Below are 23,502 nucleotides of genomic sequence, written 5' to 3' on the forward strand. Positions count from 1 at the left end.
TATTTTAATTTTCTTTTGAAACTTGGGGTCTAACCGAAGCTGAAAAGATAGATAAAAAGTGAACTCGCTTGAAGCCCAAAGTCGATTGGTCTCAAATTGTGAGATTCAAAACTTGAGCCAAGCCACAGTTCAAAATGTCCATGAACCAAATGCATTCGCTTAGAATTATTGTTGATAAACAATAATTATAACAAAAGGGGAAGACTTAAATCCAAAACCATTTCATTTATAGCAGAAACATTCGTTTTTATCATATCATAACAAAGATGGAATCCAAGGGTATGCAAAACCATAAAAAAAGGCAGTAGACTCAGTAGGAGCAAATGGCGGGGTGAGTAAATACACAAATCAAGAAAAGAAGAAACCCCAAAAAAATAAACAATCTTAGAACACCAAATAGTCCCATTTAACAATGTGCTAAGCTTGTCAACTTTTCATACACCCATTTAACAAATTTAACAGATTTAGGGTCGATTGCAAGCTTAAGTAAACTACAAGCCCTAATTACCAATATTAAAAACCAAAAAGACGGGGAATCGAATCCATTGCCTAACCTACACATTTTGATTCCACATAACCTACTTTCTATTTGTAATCATCGTCACATTAGACCGATATCTTTTCCTAGAAGAGCAAGAGCTTTGTAACAAAAAACTAGTAATTGAATGTACAATCCTACAAGAAAACAAACAATAGCCGGATACTCCATTTGATGGAAGAGAAATGAGGGAGATTTGTGTATGTTTTGAGCAGCCTCGTATGCGACACCGTCTCACTACAAAAGAGGTTCATCTGCATCATTAAACCCATCAGCGTAAGCTCACCACAAGCTCAATTATTCCATGTTAAAATAGTATGAGAAAAATGTAGCGTATCAAATGAAGGTTCCTACCATCACCATCATCTTCCATATTAAAATCGTCGTCGTCGTCATCGAAATCTTGGTTCTGCAAGATCAAAGTTGTATTAAAAACATATTACTTTCCCACACATGGACAGCCAAACAACCACACACCTCCTAGTTCCAAACTTGAATTTTCGTGAACAGAACTTCTAACGAATAAGTGAGGAATCAGGTGGCACATATAAGAAATGAAAATCCCAACAGTGAACATAAACAAAGTACAACCTATCACCATTTTGAAGTGATTACCCATAAATAAGGTAAAGAAACAAATAGATAAGACCCAAGATTTCCTATACGAACCTTCTGATAATCATCATCACTGAAGTCTTCTTCTGGCTCCTCCTCCTCTTCTTCTTCATCTTCATCCTCACCTTCACCTTCTTTCTTTTCTTTTCCATCATTATTACCCTACAAATGAGAAGAATTATCAACAATGCATACAAAAATTAAACCTTTTATGAAAATAAATTTTATGACCAAGCATCTTCAAACTTTCATTTGGATCCTTTTCATAGATAGATGTTGGTACAGTGATATTTGACACAACATGTTGTAGTTAGGGAGACTATGAAGACTTTTTCATACCTGACGCTGTTCAAGCTTTTCAAATAAATCTAACTTCTGCAGCTCTGTAAGAGTGATGATCTTTTAATCAGTTTGGGTCAAAATTCCCAATGATTAGAAGAAGAAAAAAACAGATTAAACATGACAACAGAAGAACAAAGTATCCAGTCTCATGGAACCTGAGTCAGGATTCCATCGAACTCTCTTTCGGCCTGGTTGCTGCGCCCTTGAACCTGAAACACCATTGCAACAACAAGTATGTAAAACGCAAAAAGAAAACCACAAAACCAAAGTAGAACATTGGATATCATTCCCAAATTTTTTTTTCACATGATTTTCAGATTACAAACCTCCAGTCAGTTCTTGGGGAAATCCCTTGAGCTCCAATATATCAAAAAGAGCACCGCGTCTTATCGTGGTTTTTGGCTTCAACCTGTCAGAATATCTTTCTACTTCTGTGCTTTGCCTCTCTGAAACCACAAGTTCAGTAAGTGTATTACAATCACAACATAATCTGGTATAAATTCAAAAAAGCCAAATAAATGATTTACAATGAGAATCAAAGCAATATGGTATTAAATAAAATGCAACTATAGAACAAATCACCTTAAAAACTCATATTGAACTTTTTATGATAGTTTGCCACTTTGCATAATGTTCACAAACATAAGATTGGGTGTTGGTTTTGGAAGGGATGTTTGAACTTCTCCTTACATCTAACTATAAAATCTTGGTGAGATCAATTTCAGATTCACAGTAAATATGTACTTTTATCTTCAACCATAAAAATATTAAAGGGATCAACATATATGAATCATATTGAATTTCACAACAGAACTGTACTTTTACACAGCATTGAAGCATCACTACAAGGTTGATAGTCTTCTTATAAAAAACAAAAAACAAACATGATTTCAAACATACCAAAATAATGAATTCTCTCCACAATAGACCATGATTAATATCTTAGCTAGAAGAGGAAGGGAAAACCAAATCAAACATGCTTCACAAATTGCTTAATTCCTTGACTGCATGTACTGATAGACAAAAAAAAACATAAACAACGAGTTCTAAAGTAGATCATGCTAACCCTTTGAAGTGGTCTGCTCAAGATAAAAAGGAGAGCCTTTCCATATTTTTTGAAACTTGCGACTTTGATTGACTAAGTTTTCTTCCTCACTCTTACCCTGGTATATCTTTTTATCTGGATCAAGTATACCTTTGACATTAGGCAAATCAATATCCTGCAAAGAAAAGTTTGATATTAAATATGAGAAATAGCAAACTGCCAATATCATAGCAAAACTTATCAATAACTGCAACAAAAATAGAACCAATTGCAATAAAAATAGAACCGATTGCAGAAACATATTACTTCAAATTTGGCCATTACTAGTTCAAAATCAACAAAAATCAAGATGAAGACTCAAATTGTAGCTTTGTAAATTAGTCCTGAGGATAAACTGCAGCAAAGAGAAACTCACAGGAAAAAGCTCAAAAGGAACTTGAGTGGCATAGCCAAAACCGCCGCCACCTCCTCCAAATCCACCGCGTCCACGACCTCTATACGCCATTGACCTTCACATACAAATTGAAAATAAGAATTTCTCAACAAACATTAAATTTGAGAAGAAAAAAATTGCAAAAATAGAGAGAAACTTGTGAACAACTTTTTTTTAATTTCCCATTTCTGATTGAAGATAACCGTTCTAATTGAAACTCGACCAACTCATAAACTGTTGCAGAGACATTTTATTGAGACGGGGTGGGAGAAAGCTTACTTTTATAGTTTGGTTGCTGAGAAACTGCAATAGGATGAAGAATAGGACTGAAGAAGAAAGAAGAAAGGAAGAAGAGGAGTTACAGATGGAGAAGATGGAGGAGTTGCCGTCGGACTGAGGAGGAAGACTGGACGCACGCACGCTGGTCCTTGGAGCAGTCGAGCGAGGAGAGGCACTCAAGAGCTATGGGCTGGCCTGTGGAGGAGAGACCCAATTCTGTATTCGGGTCAGGTCATGACGGTGGGCAAGATGGGCAAATTTCCTATTGGGTTGTTCTTGTTGTATTTGAAGCCCAAATTCGCCAATGGATCTTGCTGAATACTGTACCCAGTCCAACATAGAGGACCTTATAAAATAACGCCAATGAATCTTGCTAGAAGAAGTCAAATACTTCACATGCACTTTTAAACAAAGTTACTGCTTGTAAAAAGTGAGAGGAGGATAAATGTATAGAATACAAAAAAACTTTTTACCGAATCTCCATGCAAGGAGTTAAGTGAGAATATGACTTGTAAAAATGAAGTGGAAGAATTCAACGTGGGAAGTTACAATGCCACCCTGGACTTTCTGATGTTGGGATTCTCATACCAACTTTTTGCCTCAAATTGTGCAATGCTGAAACACATGCTATTTTATATCTCAGCAACCTCACTTTGAAGTAGGGCTGTGCACGGGTTGGGTCGGGTCGGGTTGAAGTTTTTCTCTCTATTTTTGCAATTTTTTTCTTCTCAAATTTAATGTTTGTTGAGAAATTCTTGTTTTCAATTTGTATGTGAAGGTCAATGGCGTATAGAGGTCGTGGACGCAGTGGATTTGGAGGAGGTGGCGGCGGTTTTGGCTATGCCACTCAAGTTCCTTTTGAGCTTTTTCCTGTGAGTTTCTCTTTGCGATGACCCCCTAATGTACTTCTCTAACCGTTGGGATGACCTCCTAATGTACTTAGCACAATTGCGAATACTCTCAATAGATTGATGAATTTCTTTCATTCCATCGGTAACAATTAAGTTAGTAATATGTGCACAGCACCTCACATGCAACAAACTACCATCACATATGAGTGAATTCCACTTTTCTAATCTCTTCTTCATGTAGCTAATACATCCATCATTGGAGGAAGCATTATCAACCGATATGGTGAACACTTTGTCTATCCCCCATCCATTCAAACATGACTCTACTAGCCTACCAATTGTATCCCCCTTATGATTAGGATTGACACAAAAATTAAGGATTCTCTTATGCAACACCCAATCATCATCAATGAAGTGGGCCGTGAGAACCATGTAATTGATGTTTTGAATGGAAGTCCAAGTGTCGGTGGTAAGGGACACCCTTTGTGAATTATGTGTTAAGACACTCTTGATTTTAGCTTTCTCCTCTTGATAGAGGTTCCACACATCTCTAGCAATTGTCGTACGAGATGGCAAATCAAATCTAGGTTGTGCCTCCTTCAAAAATTCACGAAACCCAATCCCTTCCACATGACTAAACGGAAGCTCATCCCGAATAATCATCTTGACACATGCAATTCTACATCTCTCTTTACTAAATGCATGTGCTACTAAGTTACCCCCTTTTGCTTGACCCTCAAATGAAATGACTTTTTGTCTTTTCTCATGTCTTAATGGAGAAACTCTTACATTGACTTCTCAAATGGTGCCACAAAGTGGATGTGCCATTCTTTTTACCATCACATGCATAGTCCTTTTTACAATACTTGCATATGCATCTAGGGTCACTACTACCATCCTCACCCTTCATCTTTGTGAAATGATCCCAAACCCCCGAAGCATTCTTACAAGGCCTTCTTTTTCCTAAAGTGCTAGGGGCTGATTGTGGAGGGGCTGATTGTGGAAGGGGTGGTGGTGGTGGTGGTGAGTTAATTGAAACAGGGGTTTCAGATTGTCCCTCCATGAAAATAATAACCTATGCAAATACACATTTTTTGTCAACTACTGAAATTGCTCGTTCATGATATTAGTAAACTATAATTTTTGTAAACTACAAATAAAGCAGCAACTAAAAATAACAACTAAACCAACAACCAGCAGCAACTAAAAATAACAACTAAACCAACAACCAGCAGCAACTAAAAATAACAACTTCCACAAGAACCAAAAAAATACAAAAATTTACCAGAAATAAAAGCACAACCAGCAGCAACTAAAAATAACAACTTCCACAAGAACCAAAAAAATACAGAAATTTACCAGAAATAAAAGCATAACCAGCAGCAACTAAAAATAACAACTAAACCAAGAACCAAAAAAATACAGAAATTTACCAGAAATAAAAGCACAACCAGCAGCAACTAACTTCCTTTCCTTTGCCTTCAAAATCAATCTGTCCAGAAAAAAAAAATCACAACATAGTCAGACAAAATCAATATAAATTGTCATAGTTTTTTAATTGGGTTTCCCTGGCAAAAGGAGGCAACTAATCTGAGCTGAACAAGGATTAATCTTTAAGTTTCCTGTTTATTTTTTCTTTTCTAAACTAGGATTAGCTATATAAACCAGTCCACTGTTGTTCAAGTTGTATTATTCAAGAAGATATTAGATTTATAAAAAGTATAAGGAAAAAGGAAGAAATACAAGGAATTCAATAGTCACAGAAAAGGTTCATTTTCAAGGAATGTGAAAATGGTAATTAGGCGAAAAAGGGTAAATTTAAACTATAACCAGAGTATAAAAGGATAGAATAAACTCAATGTTCCTGAACAATATATGATTAGCCAACAACTAGTCACGGACCTGAGATTACAATACACAAACCACAAACATACAACAAACAATTATCAAGCCCTTGCAAACCTAGAAGAAAACTAAGTGACAATCTAAGCACTCAGAAGGATCCGTTAATCTAGGTATTTTATATGCTAGCAACAACTATGATGATATGTGTGTCAGCATCCATTAACTCAGAAATAGGAATGAATAACAATAGATGATTGGGTAGCAAAACGAAACTTGGCAACGACAACAATAATTAAAAAGGAAAAGCGGGTAGTAAGGAAATAATAAGTTAGAAAACACAAAGAAAAAGCTGACACTAATATATTCAAAAAGTAGAGGGAAAAAGAAAAAGAAAAAGAAAAAACAAGGAACCCAATAGTCACAGAGAAGGTTCATTTTCAAGGAAGGAAAAAGATGTAGAATGTATTTGCGTATATGCCTTTTCCGTTAACAATAGTCCCCCGATGGTTAAAAAAAGATATCTGTTTCGCAAAGTGGTTCTCTTAAAAGAATGCCGATTGCCATATTATACATAATTAAGAGGTAGAATTTGCCAAAATATTGCTTGAAAAGAGAGTACACAAAACCCTCGAACGGAGGAAGAAAGCTAAAAGATTAAGTGTTGAGTTCTCTCTCACCAACCGCCTTTGAGCTCTCTCTCTCTCTCTCTCTCTCTCTCTGCATTTATATCCTCAGCTCACAATCTCAAGCAAACCTGTTTGCCCTCTCTTTCTCATAGAAAATGAGTAAGCACGAGGTCATGGATCTTCAGGTTCACTTTTGTTTAAACTAGTTTCATTCATAATGTTCTGAAACAAAGCTAAGCTGTACTGTTCCTCTGTTAGTTTCTTCCTTACTAGTTCTGCACAACCAGCAGCAACTAAAAATAACAACTAAACCAAGAACCAAAAAAATACAGAAATTTACCAGAAATAAAAGCACAACCAGCAACAACTAACTTCCTTTCCTTTGCCTTCAAAATCAATCTGTCCAGAAAAAAAAAATCACAACATAGTCAGACAAAATCAATATAAATTGTCAAAGCCCTAAATTTTTGGAATCAAGTTTTCGAGATATTAGTACCTCAAAGCCCTAACTCGTGAAATGAGAATTTGCGGCTCAATTTGACAGAAAAATTCGAGTAAGGAAAACTCAAAACTGAGAGAGAGTGAGAGTGACAGAGAGAGAGCGAGAGTGACCGTGAGAGAGAGCAGAGAGAGAGCGAGCAAGAGTCACTGAGAGAGAAAGAGAGCGAGATTGACTGAGAGAGAGAGAGAGAGAGAGAGAGAGAGAGCGAGAGTGACAGAGAGAGAGAGAGGGAGCGACAGTGACTAACAGATAAGAGAGATTGGAAGAAGAAGTCGACGGATTTGGTCGGGGAGAGGAGGTTCAGTGAGAGAGGCAGATCTGATGGAGAGACTCGAAGAAGTGAAGAGAAAAAAAAAATCGAGCGGCTGAATGAAGATCAAGTGTGGTAAGGCGCAGACTTGGGATAAAATGAACGAATCCGCCGCTGCCACGTATATTAATTTATTTTTAAATAATATAATTTTAAAATGTCGGTCCGATCCGGTTTTCACCGGTTTGGAGAAAATTAAACCGGTTCAACCCGATTTATGGCCGGTTCAGCCGGTTTTTTTACCGGTTCCTGGATTTTTTATTGTAAAAACCGAATCAAACCACCAAAGGCGGTCGGGTTTTTGGTAATAATGCCCACCCCTAGTTTCAAGTATCCCCTATTGGAAAACTTACTGTTGTGCCACCTTACAAGTCTTAGGGTTCTCGTTGTAATTTTATTTTCGACGTAAAAAAAAAAGTCTTAAGGAGTTATCTGGCTTTAGCTTATGGTGATCCATGGATATATATATGTGTGGAACATGAAGTATCTATAATACATATTTGACAGATGCATCATGCATGCATGAATTGTGTTTTGTAAGGCCAAAATTTGGGTTGAAATGGAAAATATGGGTTTCTGCCTGTTGGTTAAGTTGGTAATTTTCATGGTTTGTTCTTTTGGATTATTTTATTTCTTGAGAGATATACTTACTTACAAATTAATCTTGTTCAATTATTTATTTATCATATGAGTCTTAGTCCACTATTTTGTGTTATCATGCCCATCAGACTAAGGAAAGAACATATTCATATTTGTGTCTATGCCCTAATGTCGGAGTTCATGTAATGCTCTGTTTTCAATTAATATTTTCAGCTTGTGTAGAGAATGTTATTTCAGTGGGATTATACAATAACTTTTTGAACCAAAATTTTGGGATTGTGCAACAAATATTTCTCAGTTTGTCTTAAGGAATATTATGCTTGAAGCTTGTCCAGTCTACAATGATTTTGAAGATTTTATTTTGCTTATTGAATTTGATTACTGAGTTTGCTTTACTTCTTCTCTGAGACTATGCTTCTTTAACTGTTTGAACAATGCCAAATACACTATTGATGATTTCCTTATTTGTATTTTTATTCGCCTGCCAAGACACATATTCACTTCACCCATGTTTATAATAACTTTTATATTGCAATTGAGTAGTACGAAATCGTGTGCATAAATGTGAACTTTAATTTTACAATGGTAATATCTTGTGAAAGTTTGCTATATGAAGAATTGGGTCATTTAGAAAAGCCAACAATCTGTATGAAGATAGGATTCTTGAAGGTAGTCCTTCACTGGAGAAACTACAGATAGATTTCTCAAACGTATATATAACTCAACAAACTTCAAGCTCAACTCTTAAATGATGTATATCATAATTTTTTTTTTCTTCTATTAAAAAATGTATATCATACTGTAGTTTTACATTTATCCACTCTATTTGTTGTAGTGCCTGTAAATGTATGTGTATGAGACTTGTAGTGCCTGTAAATATGTCTGAACTTGTTTTGGTATTGGTTTTTGAATATGTTTTGGTATTGGTTTCTGTTATGAATTTTGGAATTGGTTTCTATTTTGAAATTGGTTTTAGTTGTTATTGAATGATTTGCTTCTAATATGCATTTTTGATCCGTTTTATACAGATGGAAGATTGTCTTGAATCAAGTGGCAGCGTCCTCTTGGGGAGGAAATTGCTATAACTTTCAGCTTAAATTCTGTACCAAGAGGAGATGTCGTCGAATTTTGCTGATAGATATAAAATGTGTTAAAATTCCCGACCAAGAGGAGATGTAAATTTTTTGTTTTTTTGCCACTTTCTTATGTATATCTTAAGATGTAATGAGATAACATAGTTAGTTCATCAATTCATGAAAGTTAAGTTAGAAGGAAATTTGTCAATCTCTAGTTTCCATGGTTTTATCTTTCCCCTTGCAAAGAAGAAAAATACAAATGTAACCAAATCAGTGATTTCATTGGCAAATGCCATGACAGATATGTATTGCATATGTATTGCACATGTATAGCCCTTTATTGCTTGTGTATTGCCTCAGTATATCCTTTTTTTTAAAGTCTGTTGGAATGAATTTATAGGGGGAGTATGAAGTTTGTGTATTGCCATTATATAGCCTTTTATTGCTTGTGTATTGCCATTGTATAACCTTTTATTGCTTGTGTATTGCTACTGTATTGCCCCCTCATATCTTCTTTTTTTCAAGTCGGTGTTGGAATAAATTTATAGGAGGAGTATGGAGTTTGTGTATTGCCATTGTATAGCCCTTTATTGCCTGTGTATTGCTACTGTATTGCCCTCGTATATCCTCTTTTTTTTTTCAAGTCTGTATTGAGGGTATAAAGGTGGGGATGGGGAAAAAAGCCTCACAGGGATGGGGATGGGAAGGGCATACCCACCCCCGATTCGACCCATTGCCATCCACAAAGGCAAGAAGAATGAGCTATATATACACATAATGTATATAACGTGCTATCTTCAATGTATAATTGAATAAAAGTATTTTTCCATTGCATACACTTGTGAATATATAAAAACAAAAGATTCAAGACTGAAATTTCTCAAGTAAATTGAACTCAATTTCATTCCATGAGGACTAAATAATTATATGGTCTGTTTGATACACAAGTAGTCCCTCAATTACATGTTTTTTTTTTCCTTATAACTACAATACACTTCTTGCAACTAAATGGAATGTTGTCCCAACCCAAATTGATGAAGGTTCTCAACGACAACAATCTTCTAGAAGCCAAAAATCTAGGTCTAACTGTCATGAAAAAAAAAAGTCATTTATCTCAAGACTTAAGAGTTAGGATTTCGAATCACTAGAGACCAAGCTTGTGGGACAAATTTCCTTCTAACTTGACTTTCATAAATTGATGAACAAACAATGTTATCTCACTACATCTTAAGATATACAGAAGAAAGTGGCAAAAAACAAAAAATTTACATCTCCTCTTGGTCTGGAATTTTAACACATTAGCAAAATTCGATGACATCTCCTCTTAGAACAGAATTTAAGCTGAAAGTTAGCAATTTCCTCCCCAAGAGAACGCTGCCATATGTATAAAATGGATATAAAAAAATGCATATTAGAAGCAAATCATTCAATCAAAATGGAAACAAAAGCATAACATTCAATCACAACTGAAATCAATTTCAAAACAGAAACCAATTCCAAAATTCATAACAAAACCAATACCAAAACAGATTCAGAAACCAATACCAAAACAAGTTCAGACATATTTACAGGCACTACAAGTATCATAAACATACATTTACATGCACTACAACAAATAGAGTGGATAAATGTAAAATTGCAGTATGACATACATTTTTTAATAGAAGAAAGAAATAAAAAATTATGATATACATCATTTAAAAGCTGAGCTTGAAGTTTGCTGAGTTATATGTACCTATGAGAAATCTATCTGTGGTTTCTCCAGTGAAAGACTACCTTCAAGAATCCTATCTTCATACAGATTGTTGACTTTTCTAAATGACCCAATTCTTCATATAGCAAACTTTCACAAGATAGTACCATTGCAAAATTAAAGTTCACATTCACGCACACGATTTCGTACTACTAAATTGCAATATAAAAGTTATTATAAACATGGGTGAAGTGAATATGTGTCTTGGCAGGCAAATAAAAATACAAATCAGGAAATCATCAATAGTGCACTTGGCATTGTTCAAACAGTTAAAGAAGCACAGTATCAGAGAAGAAGAAGAGCAAGACAATGGAACTGGATAAATGCAAGAGCTGTCAACAAACCTTCAAGTTTTCCAAGAACCCTTTTCACGGCACCAACACAACCTTGGCATGATACCAACCTTGAGGACTATAAATTGCACCAACAACAGATCCAAGATTGAATTACAAAAAATAGAGAAAACCAAGATCCAACATATACCAACTTTACAGTATCAAACTTATGTTAAAATATTGGCATTCTTATAAAACTTACAAACTCCAGAGTCGCTTTTGGAGATATCCTCCACCTCAAGACATAATCAATTTATGTAGTTCATTCAAAAATCACATCCCAAAATAGAACAAACAAATTCATATCATTGAACCAAGAGACCATTGAACCAAATAACTGTGTTTCTTCAATTGTTTTTTGTCAAAATAAAAACCTAACTCAGTAATCAAATTCAATAAGCAAAATAAAATTTTCAAAATCATTGTAGATTGGACAAGCTTCAAGCATAATATTCCTTAAGACAAACTGAGAAATATTTGTTGCACAATCCCAAAATTTTGGTTCAAAAAGTTCTTGTATAATCCCACTGAAATAACATTCTCTACACAAGCTGAAAATATTAATTGTAAACAGAGAGAGTAAAATTTTAAATTCAACCCACAATTATGTTTCAACAAATTTCTGTACAATCTCACCCAAATTTGACTTGGAGGGACTTGAACTCACATCAAGCACCAAAAATCCAAACCCATATATGAAATTGAAATAAGGAGAAGAAAACCCAAATGTGTAGGAGAAAATTGGCTACCTGAGACGCCATCTCTAGGTATAGAGGTCGAAAGAGGTGATAGAGAGTGAGAGATGGAGGTGGAAAGGTTGTTGTCGCCGATGTGGGTTAGGGTTTTTGAGGAGGTGACAGTGATTGTCGCCGATGTGGGTGCGAGCGAGAGAGAGAAGAGAGGAGATGAGGGTTGAGTGAGTGAGATCGAGAAATTGTTGAAGAGGATTTCAAAGAGCTCAAAACGACTAAACAAAAGTGAAAGATGGGTAATAGGCTGTCAATAGGGAGTTTTTATAAGGGGCATTTGTGATTGGGTTTCAAAATAAGGATATTAGTGAATAAATTAGGTGAGCCAGGGGTAAAGCCGCCAATTTCCCTACATAGTACTGCATAGTAGGTCAAAAAAGGGGGAAAGTGGATATGTCAACAAGAAACACACGCTGGATATCAACCATTTTCCTTGACTCTAAAGCTTAGAGAGCCATATGCTTAGCTTCACGTACCTCTCTTGCTTGTTATCGTCCAGGCCTTTGTTATTGTGAAAGTAACATTGTATGCAAGAGTTTTTTCCATCCATGAAACAAGATACTTAAGATCACTGTTTTTTTTAAGACACCACTGTTTAAACCCGAAAAATGGGATTTTCCTTTCTCGTCATTTATTTTAAGACACCAATCTTCTCACAGTGGAGTCTCATCCCTTCCACCTTCATGGTTATAATTTCTTTGGGCTGCCATAAGGTTCAGGGCTGATAATCCAGGTAAACACAGCAACATAACCAAACAGCAGGCCACATTTTGATTCAAAGTGGCTAACTAAGCTAAACTAATTTTTAACCAGATTTAAAAGACTATCTATTTGTTGATTCAAAGATTTTACTAATACTTTGAACAGTTTTTTATGTTTTTTAGGTGTGTGGTTCATGCATGTCATTTGGAGCTACATACTAGCTGGGGTTTGAAGACTGCATTTGTGGTAGAAAATGGGAAAGATTCGGATCACTCTGTCTTGCCTCCACCTACGGACCTTCTACCTTGTTAGTTGCTTGTACTGGAAAACTCACATTAGAGTTTCTTGGGGAACATAAACTCTTGTTTGTTTTAAGCCTTTTGGCTGACACTTTCTAGCAAACATTCCTGCGAAATGCAGGAACTCTGCAAGCGAAATTCTAGTTTTATGGCCAATAAAAAGGTGTAATGTGGACCTAAACGCTACTTTAAACCTTGTTTTGTGCAACAAGTTTCTCCCAAGCTGTCAACCTTAATCCAGCAGAGCTAAAAATGCATGCATCAAATGTATTTGAGGAATTTCTTCCGAAGTTCAAAGTCAGAAAATCATGGTAGTAAGTACCTACACTAGTCTCCTATGCTAACACATAGTTACAATCCCTCGTGTCCAACCCTCCATATTGCGACATATAAGGCTCCTTTAAGCTCTCTAAACCCTGGACCTAGACCGAAGATCACTTCCTAGCATATTTGTAGATGCAACATGAAAAGTAGAAATAAACTATCAGCTTCAGTCGATGAGTCACCAACATGCATAATTCTACCAAGCAGAAGCACCAATAACGAAAGAGCAATATGTTTCAGATCGCAAGTAGGGCCAAAATCATGCATATCGAGCTTCAAAACATTCAAGAAGAGAATCTCTCTCTGTTCCAAAAAAAAAAAATCCAAATTACAGGAAGAAAAAGATGTGGAAAGATGAGGAGATATCATCAAACATATTGCTATGCCTAAAACAAGAAAGAAAGTCATAAAACAATGAAAGCAAGAGCAACCATTGATTCCTTCAACTCGAGTATATTATTCACAGACCAAAACTCCACTACAGCACAGCAATAACAGCCACATCCAGGACGAACTTCGATCTCTACGATTTCAAGAAGCGAAGATGGAAATCAGGCATACCAGAAACACAATCCAACAAATCCATCTTCCTATTCTCCGCCACATCCAGGATGAACTTTCATCTCATGCTAGTGTAATATCTGAAGGATAATTGACTGTCCACGTTATCTAACATTCCATAGTGGTGTAGGTATTAGGGCCCCAATTTAATATGATGGTGTCAGTATAGTGGTGTTTTAGATGACGTTAGTTTTTTGTAGTGTTATCATAGTGTCGGTCTTGTACAACTCAAAAGCTCTCTTGATATAGAACCTTGTAATCATGCAAACCATTGAATTGAATCAGAAAACATTTTCGACAACTTTTTCAATATCTTGTAAACTAAAAACTCCTGAAGAAACCCTTTAGCCCTCAAAAACACATTATGGAATTTCAAAACGTTCCTTTATCCTTAATCATCATGATTTAAACATAACTAGGAGAAATCTCTACGAGTAATAAAGGCCGAAGTTTGAGGCCGGGTGGAATGGAACAAATCAATAGTTATTCAACCAAAATGCCAGACAGTAAATTCATGCTTACAAATATTGCCAAAAGTTAAACAATGCGCAAAATTTATAGCAACTGCATATCCAGCAACTGCTTTTACTCCTCTCTTGTGAGACTTATCATGAAATTTTACAAAATCAACATAAAATTATGTTTGGAACCATTTTCTAAGCTTTCTGGAACCTTGCTTTTCGCCATCAGTTTGGACGGAGCTCCGTTGCGAGTACTTGGATCTATATTGTTCAATCAGCATGTCGAGTTTATCTGTAACATCCCGCCCTAATGGGTCCTTATTCTTCTTTGGTCTTTGTCTCCTCATCACATTTTCTCCCCCCTCTACCTCTTTCTGCTCCTGTAGCTTCCTCTTATTAGGTAGCACATTTGTCTTTCTCAAAGGTTTTGATTTTTGTGCATCAATGGCCACGTTTTCACCTTCGGATGATCTTCCACCACCAGCCTTCCTGCCATCTTGATGATTGTTTGGTTCACGTTTTGAGCCTTCCGCCTTCTCTGTTGTTGAGTGTTCTGATACCTTTGATGAGATCTTTTTTTCCTTTCCAAATGGACCATTTTTCTGCCTCTTAGAACCTCTCTGTCTTTCGGTGGCAGCTCCATCACTAAACTTATTTTCGACTTCATCTTCTTTATTTGGTACTGAATCATCCAATTTTCGCTTCTCCCCTTTTTGTTTCGAGTTTTTGGACTTCTTGCTTGGATGAGTATCTGGTCTATTTGCGCCTTCATTTTGATGCACATTTTCCCGATTACGATGAGCTGCATGCTGCTGTGCTTGTATCTTAGCATTTCGTATATTCAATTTTTTAACATTCTCAAGTGCAAACTCCACAATTGGGCGATGCTCAGTACCAAAAGTTTCTGCAAGTTGCATCACATTAAATTTAATACAATGGAGTTAATGCATTGAGACTGCAGTTTAGAGATTACTAATAATCAGCGTCATATGTCAACATGGATATTACACTTTTGAGGAATTAAGTTACCAGGATTGTTGTTCAAAACTCTCAGGGCCACAAGTGCATGCTGATGCTCTGTAAACTCAACGAAAGCAGCTCCACGAGAGAAATTCTTTGCGACAAGCTTTCCTTTCTTCACATCCTCCAAGAACTTTATCTGCATGAACAATATCAATTACAAATAAGAGAAAGTTCCATACATATATACCCAAAAAACCCTCAAATAGAGACAAATGTAACTATTGACTGACTAACCTGTTGGATCACAGGTTTTTGTTTTGTAGCTCGTGAGGTAACAGCATCAATACAAAGTTTTTTTAGTTCTTTTGCAGTCATGGACTTCGGCAAATTTTTTATAAATATTCTTGTCTTCGAGACATGAAAATTTGGAGATTGAAGTTTCATCATCTTGCTCCTCTCCTCCCTGCATGGTTTCAGAAATTCACTAAAATATGTTGCAAAGGAATGTGAAACATGAAGTAGCAGCAAAATAACCAGCATTTGAATACCGAAGCAGCACCAATATTTAGCTGACATCTGTTAAAAACTACAAAGTCTGATATTGCTTTGTCTTGTTAAATTTTAAAATATTTTTCTAAAGCTTGTAGAGGATTCCATCTTTGTTTTACCAGTTTATAACTTATTTAAAAAAACAGTTAAAACATGATTTTATTGAAAAGAGATTTTGTCCAAATAAAATCATGTACGAATTGTATCGTGCTCTGGTATCCCATGGAGAAGCTATGCATATGCAATATCTAGGGAAACAAAGAAATCAATAAACTTACATTTGGCGTTTCAACATATCGCTAGCCGAAACCCCTTCTGCAGCTGGAGTTCCCTCAAGAATAAGACCTTCCTGTTAATATTTTGAGGAAAGAAAATGCCAACCATTCAGGATAATCCATTAAAATAGCCACTACACGTAGAACAAAGTGTGAAATAAGCAAGCAAAGATGGGGGAAGGAGGTTTGTAAAAGAAATAACCTTTGCCAGATAGAGATTGCGGCGGTCCAGATCCTCTTTTTTGGCCATATTTGATTCCTTATCATGAGCCGATTTTTTATCCAAAGCCTGCAAGACTGTCAATTGTCTACCCTTAAGAGAAATCCCTGGGCCAGATGCAGCATTCCCCGCTGAAACTGCAGAACTGGCTGCATCTTTTGTTTTAAACTTGAGAAAGCCAGTTCCTTTTGGTCGCCTGCCACAAGATAATAGCACATGTAATTTCTAAAACAATAAAGATGTAGGAATCATATCAAACCAAAAGTTTAAAGCATACTTGGTGACTGGATGAAGGACTGGGAAAAAAGATTGAAGTTCCCCAAAGGTAGAAAACCTTTGTTTGACATCTTCATTATTGATATCAAACGGAAGATTGCTTATGAAAATTGTTCTGTGCAAATCATCTTCTTCGTCTGTCTGTTCAAGATTTGGTGCCATGCTTTTGCTTAACTTTTCAGGCTTAGTAACATCTGAGGCTTTTGCAGTCTCAAAAGATGATTTACTGGGCTCCTTAGAAGATTCAAAAATAGACGGCTCCTTGTCCCCTTGGGGCAGTGCGAGATCATCATGAGGAGTTTCTATAGCAGACGGTGCGATCAAGTTCTTTAGAACTTTTCTTGCAATGTCCACTTCCTCTTCAAAATTTATTTCAGTAGGGATGTCTTTCTTCTCTATGGTATTCGGGTTATCAGGATCGCTGTCGATTCCATCATGGTGCTCAGACTTTTTACCGAAATGCCCAGCATCGCCCTCTAAATCTTCACTGCTACTATCATTTTCTCCATCACTTCCATCCTTTTGTCCTGTAAAAATTGGTGCTTTTGTATCATTAGATGTACATACAATCATACAAGTACCAAACTAAAGTATGTATTCATCAATAACGGCATTACAGTAAAAAAAAAAGTTTGCTAAATGAGAATAGAGTTACAGTAATGCCACAAGTACCATCGTCTGAAGCAAGAAGAGCGTTTTTTACAGTCACACTACCATATATCTGCTTTGAAAGAGCCCAGTCAACAGCTATGGGTCTTTTATGAAGCATTTGTCCATTTAACTTTTTTATTGCCTGAGAAAGAAAAAGAAATATGTTAATGAACCCAGGGCTTCATTATGTACTCCAAACGTAAAGCACAAATCACAAATGTACATTTTCTGCATCCTGTTTGCGTGTGAATTGGACAAATGCAAAACCTTTTGGTAACCTGCAAATGAGGAATAAAAAATTAAAATAAGAATGAAGAACAGAAAAGATATTTCCATTAAGAGAGAAACAATAATGGGCAATGACAATATACCCTGTATCAGAATTGTGTGGTATAATTACATCCCAGACAAACCCTGCTGATGAAAATATCTCTTTTATTTCATTCTCTTTGGCCTGCATTTGTGTAAGCAAACTAGTTTAATTTAAGCTCTCCCCAAAGGAAAAAGAATGTCATATGACAATACAATGAGGAAAAAAAACCTTGAAAGGAATATTTCTAACAATGAGCTTCCACTTCCGAGTCTTGGCACCCTGGCCCAGAAAAACAACCGAGCTGTTTAGGAGCAAATATAATAACACCACCACCACCAATAACATAAATGACAACAATAAGCAAAAATAATAACACCATCACCGCAAATAACATCAATGACAACAATAACATGACTAACAACTGATAATGCAAAATACCCATGCTGGTTCTTTTTAATTATGAGTGGGCAGGTGCCAGGAATTTTTACCCATTTGGGAAAAAATATATATTAAAAAATGCCTGACTTTATCTCTTACAAAATCTCAATGCTGGTTTTTTCCTTGCATGCAAAGTTGCATGTCAACATCAGTATTCCGCATACATTTTTTTGTTTCTGGTCCATGTACTGCCCAACAGATACTGCTAAAACCTATAATATCTGTGCCTCGTCCTTTTTATTATCTATCTGAACTATATGCAAGAACAAAGAGAGCTCAACTTGAAATGGTAACAACAAATCCCAAACCCAAAATTACTTAGAAACAATGGAACTCCTTAAATTGGTTCAAATAAGGAATGTATGAGCTAGAGCAATTCAACAACTTCCGAATTGTAGTAAGCTGTACACATATGACTTACCTCCCCACCCAGCTGGCGTGCCCAAACAATTCCGCCTTTAATCTCTTTTTGGTGTAACGTTGCAACAGAAGCATGTGCTGATTTAACACTGTTATAAAGTACAGATGAAGCATCCATCTTGCATCCATCTTGCATCAGACCTGAAAAGGCACAACAGATATGATTGATTCACCATCTGAAACTGAATAAAATTTCTAGGAATGGCTAATATTACTCTCCATAACAGTGATTTCAAGTGACAACAGCCAAGGAAAAAATCTGACAAAGGAAAACAATTTTCAAGTTTCAACTCAACATATTAAACCAACCAACCAACCTCATTTACTTGCGAAAAGTAAAAAACCTGAGAAAAGTAAGGGTGACGGGGTAGAAGCAAAAACAAAAGAAAAATTCCCTTACCATGTTGTTCAAGCTTTTCCTTGGGAAGAGGATAAGTTATTGAACATTCGGCATCAATCTCCCTAGCTCGACGATGAACTTCTTCTGCCATACCAGCATTAACAAGGCCACCAAATATGACTGTCCTAGCAACCCTACACAACAATAAGAGACTAAATATATCAGACCACCATTTCTGGAAACTGACGTTATCACTCGTCATACTGTATCAAGATTACATATAAAACAGAGATTCGTAGAATTTAGCACAGAATGCAGCGTGGGAAAAAAATCATTGTCCCGGTTGAAATGAGAACCCAACATTTAGGTGGGAGCCGGGAACTTAATACAGTGAAATCCAGTATTACAGGAAAAAATTTAACAAAGCACCAAAAATCTTAGGGAAACCTTGGTAACCATGTTGCCTACTAATTCAATGTTGAATTGGAAGATGGAATTAAGAAAGGATAAAGCTACCTATACTAGGTAACACTTGATGCTAAAAGAATTTCTAAAAGGGCTCTTCTTGACATGATCCAAGTTTCAAAGTTAATCAAAGTAGATCACTCTTTCAAATACAGAAATATCAGAAGACAATAAATCTAACACTAACTTTGTGCATGCATGCAGCCAGATTCTTACAAGCTTAGCAAAAGCTAAAATTAAAACTAGGAAACCTTACATAGATAGTCTTTCATTCAGGTGCTGCTGACACTGTATTTTCTGAATTGGCATGAATAATCACAAACTATATTTCCAAAATTGAGCTCTACAATCCCAGAAATAATTTATTTTTCATAAGACATTAAAAATCTACCAACATCAGATTCTTTGTCGAATCCAAAATTAAAACTTTATCTCCACATCATCTGTTTTATTAGGGATCCATTCTGTGTTATTTTATAAGATTTGCAGTTCAGTTTTGCTTTTTACGAGAAATGTATGAAGATGTTTGTTGACCTCTAGTTCACCGAGCACCTTGCATTTTGATTATTAATATTATTACTAAGAAATCTTGTTCATTAAAAAAATAAGAAGAAGAAAAATATTTCTACAAAAACATGTAGCATTAACAGGAAATTGATATTTTAAAACTAAAGATCGCAACAAGGATTACAATACGAACCAACAACACCTTGTTCTACTTGAAAGACCAGGCTTTAATAAATATACGACTGAACCACTTGATTCTAAGGCAGGAAAAGAAAACTACACCGTCCATAAGAAGCAAGGGAAGATTCAGTACCTCTGCTTTTCTGAACCACCCACTTTTGCCACTGCATCATTACATAGTGCAGCGGCTTTTCTGGCCTTCACAGGTTTCTCTGTATTTTTATCTTCTGAACCACCCACTTTTGCCACTGTATCAGTACATAGTGCAGCGGCTTTTCTGGCCTTCACAGGTTTCTCTGTATTTTTATCCAAAGCAACAACTCCAAATAGCTAAGAAAAAAGAGTGAAAATAACAATAGCATGATTTAAATGTTAAGATTAGCGACCTCTTTCCTGCAAGCTCGAAGCATCCTTTTCTGCTTTGAAATTTTCACCATCCTTGTCATTTTTTGACTTCAAGGTGTCATCCAAGTCGAGTCCTAACCAAAAGGTGGTAAGAAAAATAAAACAATAGTAATACCAAAATGTGTTGAAGGAAATAGAAATTTAAAACTATAAACCTGTTGGATAACATTTTTCTGGTTAACGAAAAACAGGGAAAATATATGGAAGAAAAGAGAATGGAGACAAGAGATGTGAGTGGTGAAGAAAAGTTGAAGGAAATAGAAATTTAAAACTATAAAATGTGTTCAGTTCTTATTTCATACATTATTCTTCGTATTTTACTCCTCTTCCTCACCTCTATCATCCGTCTTATCAATTTCTTCTCTCTTTTCCTTCTCTATCTTTATTAGAAACACAGGTTATAACAAACATGCATGTCCAACCTATGATGAGAATTAAGTAATACCAACCTTGATTTGTCTTTGATCTTCGTTGTTCAAGGGGAGCACGATGCATGGCATGTTTGGCTGCAATTTTTCGACCTCCAATGGATACACCATTCTTTAGCTCAATAGCACGATTAGCATCTTCTGTGACAGCGCTACAAATAGATGCAAAGTACAACATAAAAGTGTTCAAAAGTTTAAAACCTCAAATACAATTTCATATTCTCACACTACTGTAATATCTTCTAAACTAAAAACTCCTGAAGAAACCCTTTAGCCCTCAAAAACACATTATGGAATTTTAAAACATTCCTTACCTTTAATCATCGTGATTTAATAATACAAAATAAAAGAAGTGGCCTAATTTGAAAAACATAACAATAAAGAATACATAATAGGAAAAGCAATGAACTTGACTTACAATTGAACATAACCAAAGCCACGGTGCTCAGTTGACCCTGTAAACAATGCAATGAGACAGATTAGAAACATTCTGACCTAAGCATGTTAAACCCACAAACCCACATCTACAGATAGCAAAGAAAAGGAAATGAAAAGCATATGACACATGGAACATCATATGAAACAAGTTATTAATCAAGCTTCTCAATGTGCTTGATCACTTCCATATTTCCTCCTAGTAAACAGTTTATAAGACAGACACACTTTACTAATAACTTCCCATCGCTTCCTTCCCTTGTTTCATGTTCTTTTTGCTTATGCTTGTACCCCCAAACCCGAAACCATCTTACTTTACCTGATCCAAAATTATGTACGAAGGGAGATTGCCAACATCTAGATAACTTTTACTATGTTGTTCAGTTTAATTTGAGGGAGGACATGTTCTTTGTGGTCATGGAGGTATTTTATATTACTGTTGGCCACTAACTGGTCATCCATAAGTGAAGGCATGGAGTCAAGTTGATTTGGAGGAATGCAACCCATTGGGTAAGACTCAGGTATTCGTGAAAAGCATTTGATTATAAAGGGTTTCTTAAAGTAGGTAATGTGCTACGGCTAGGACTTATCAATAAAGTTAACATTGAAATCGCACCTCAAGCCAGGGTTCGCGCCTCAATGTTGAATTGGATGTTTCTAAGTCATTGACTCCTCACATCTGTTTTGATGATTTTTGGATAAGTGGAATAGGAGGGACTCCATCAAATTGCTTTATCTGTGGCAAGCAGAGACAAAGGAGTAATGGTTGTACGGAAGGGATGTGATGGAAAGAAGAAAGTAAAACTAGGTTGACTCCAAGCTATACCGGAAAGGGTGAGGGAGTGCTAAAAGAAGCAGCAAAGGAAAGCAAGGCTCGAGGGGGACCTTATATTGACGCTAGACAAAACCAGAGGGAACCTAGGCGAACCCATAAACCAATTTGAGGTCAGAGGAGTATCCAACAGCTGAATGAACAAGGTTACAGGTACTGCAAGAAGAAGGGGAATAGAATAGTTTGCATCTTGGACTTGAGAAAGCTAGTGCCCTGACTACTGAAGATTTCACACAAGGGTTGAAAACCAAGGGTGGCCTGAAGGAATCTATGGATAAGAAAGCTTTAAAATATTTCAATATAGGAAGGAAGTAGAAACGGTTCTAATTGGGGTTAAGTTTGCAAATCCTAGTATGCTACCACAGGATCAAGGGAAAAATCTGAGGGATTAGGGGAGTACAATAAATTGGTTCAAGGTAATTCTAGTAAGTGTCAAGTGGAGGATCTCCTTTGCTATTTTTGGGTTATTTCCTTCTAATATGTTCCTATGAAAAACTTGATAAAGTTCTAAAGGATGGAGATTGTGGCAGTTCTAGAACCTCATTTTAGCAATGGGAGGACTGCTTGCTGAAGGCACTGTTGTGGTGATTGGATTCTGGGGCTTGCTACTACTTGGGGGGTTGGGCAAGTAATCAAAGTTCACCCCTCTGGGCCTTATTCATTGGTCTGAGCTTATCTTGGGGCCATTGTGCAGCTGATGCGGCTTCGAATTTGATACAATGGCAGGCAGATAAGTGCCAGTCCCTAACCAATCTCATTATGGATGCAGAAAAACTTATCCAAAAATACTGGAACTGCTTTTATTCAATTTGGTTTCTTTACAAAAATGAAATTTTAAAAGAAGAAACATAACAAAGTACCAAAACTGCTCAAGCCAGTATGATTGTCACATTTTCGAGTTATACTAGATTTATCAACCACAGAAGAAAAACAGAGAACAAACAAAATTATTATAAATTTAGAAATAATAATAATAATAATAATAATCTCTGAAACCGTAAAAATTTGAACTAAAATCTAATCGTAAAGCTCCATTTTTGCAAAAATTTGGCTTACCCTTCTGGGTAACCAGAAAGCACCGCCTAATTGGTCCGACGTCACTGAATGTCTCCTCCAGCTGAGGTTTAAAAGAAAAACAAACAATGAAACAAAGCCTTCATTACTAAAGCAGCACAGAAAATTTCAACTTAAAGAACAAAAGAACAGCAATCATATAAACAGATTGTAATGCAACTATTCAACTAATCTGAGTGATTCTACTTCAGTAAAGAAACGAAAGACAGGAGCAAAACTAGGGTGTGAGAAAGAGAGAGTACCTCAGCGTTGGTGAAAGAGTAGGGCAAGTTGGAGACGAAGACAGTGGAGGCAGAGTGCTCGCTTTCGCTTCTCGTTTTGCCACCATCTTTGCTTTTGTTCTTCCCCATCTCTGTTTGGTTAGCGAGAAAGTGAGCGAAAGGAAGCTATGGAATATGGACCTAAAACCTCAGCAGGGAAAGAAAGAGAAGGGTTTCGTTTTTTTTTTTTTTTTTTTTTTGGGTGTGTGTGTATGTGTTTGTTAT

General features: G+C 36.2%; 2 protein-coding genes across 7 annotated transcripts; both read right to left on the minus strand.

Annotated features, from left to right (window-relative positions):
- Nucleotides 1-201: 201 nt before the first annotated feature.
- LOC110768526 (uncharacterized) lies at nucleotides 202-7,425 on the minus strand. 6 transcript variants are annotated; one of them, XM_088245666.1, is made up of 12 exons: nucleotides 7,071-7,425; nucleotides 6,915-6,973; nucleotides 5,537-5,595; nucleotides 3,336-3,573; nucleotides 2,956-3,049; nucleotides 2,562-2,715; nucleotides 1,822-1,941; nucleotides 1,651-1,704; nucleotides 1,493-1,536; nucleotides 1,208-1,315; nucleotides 893-947; nucleotides 202-792 (listed from the first exon to the last, which is right to left on the minus strand). In XM_088245666.1, exons 5-12 carry the CDS (start codon nucleotides 3,043-3,045, stop codon nucleotides 776-778), a joined length of 642 nt encoding a protein of 213 aa, XP_088101792.1. In that variant the 5' UTR covers nucleotides 3,046-3,049; nucleotides 3,336-3,573; nucleotides 5,537-5,595; nucleotides 6,915-6,973; nucleotides 7,071-7,425; the 3' UTR covers nucleotides 202-775. The 6 variants fall into 6 exon arrangements, with proteins under 6 accessions (XP_088101792.1, XP_088101789.1, XP_088101790.1 ...); XM_088245663.1 differs by having other exon boundaries at nucleotides 3,253-3,573; XM_088245664.1 differs by having other exon boundaries at nucleotides 3,253-3,598.
- Nucleotides 7,426-14,249: 6,824 nt separating this feature from the next.
- On the minus strand, nucleotides 14,250-23,464 carry LOC110768522 (RNA-binding (RRM/RBD/RNP motifs) family protein). The gene is made up of 18 exons (XM_021972276.2): nucleotides 23,260-23,464; nucleotides 23,000-23,060; nucleotides 21,095-21,131; nucleotides 20,698-20,828; nucleotides 20,230-20,322; nucleotides 19,977-20,139; nucleotides 18,752-18,885; nucleotides 18,353-18,492; nucleotides 17,722-17,772; nucleotides 17,552-17,634; nucleotides 17,404-17,458; nucleotides 17,202-17,322; nucleotides 16,531-17,056; nucleotides 16,236-16,449; nucleotides 16,037-16,107; nucleotides 15,504-15,672; nucleotides 15,276-15,405; nucleotides 14,250-15,150 (listed from the first exon to the last, which is right to left on the minus strand). Exons 1-18 carry the CDS (start codon nucleotides 23,365-23,367, stop codon nucleotides 14,423-14,425), a joined length of 3,015 nt encoding a protein of 1,004 aa, XP_021827968.2. The 5' UTR covers nucleotides 23,368-23,464; the 3' UTR covers nucleotides 14,250-14,422.
- Between the last annotated feature and the right edge of the window lie 38 nt (nucleotides 23,465-23,502).

The sequence above is a fragment of the Prunus avium genome, chromosome 8 (assembly GCF_965620075.1).
Source record: "Prunus avium chromosome 8, drPruAviu1.hap1.1, whole genome shotgun sequence".
Taxonomy (NCBI): Eukaryota; Viridiplantae; Streptophyta; class Magnoliopsida; order Rosales; family Rosaceae; genus Prunus; species Prunus avium.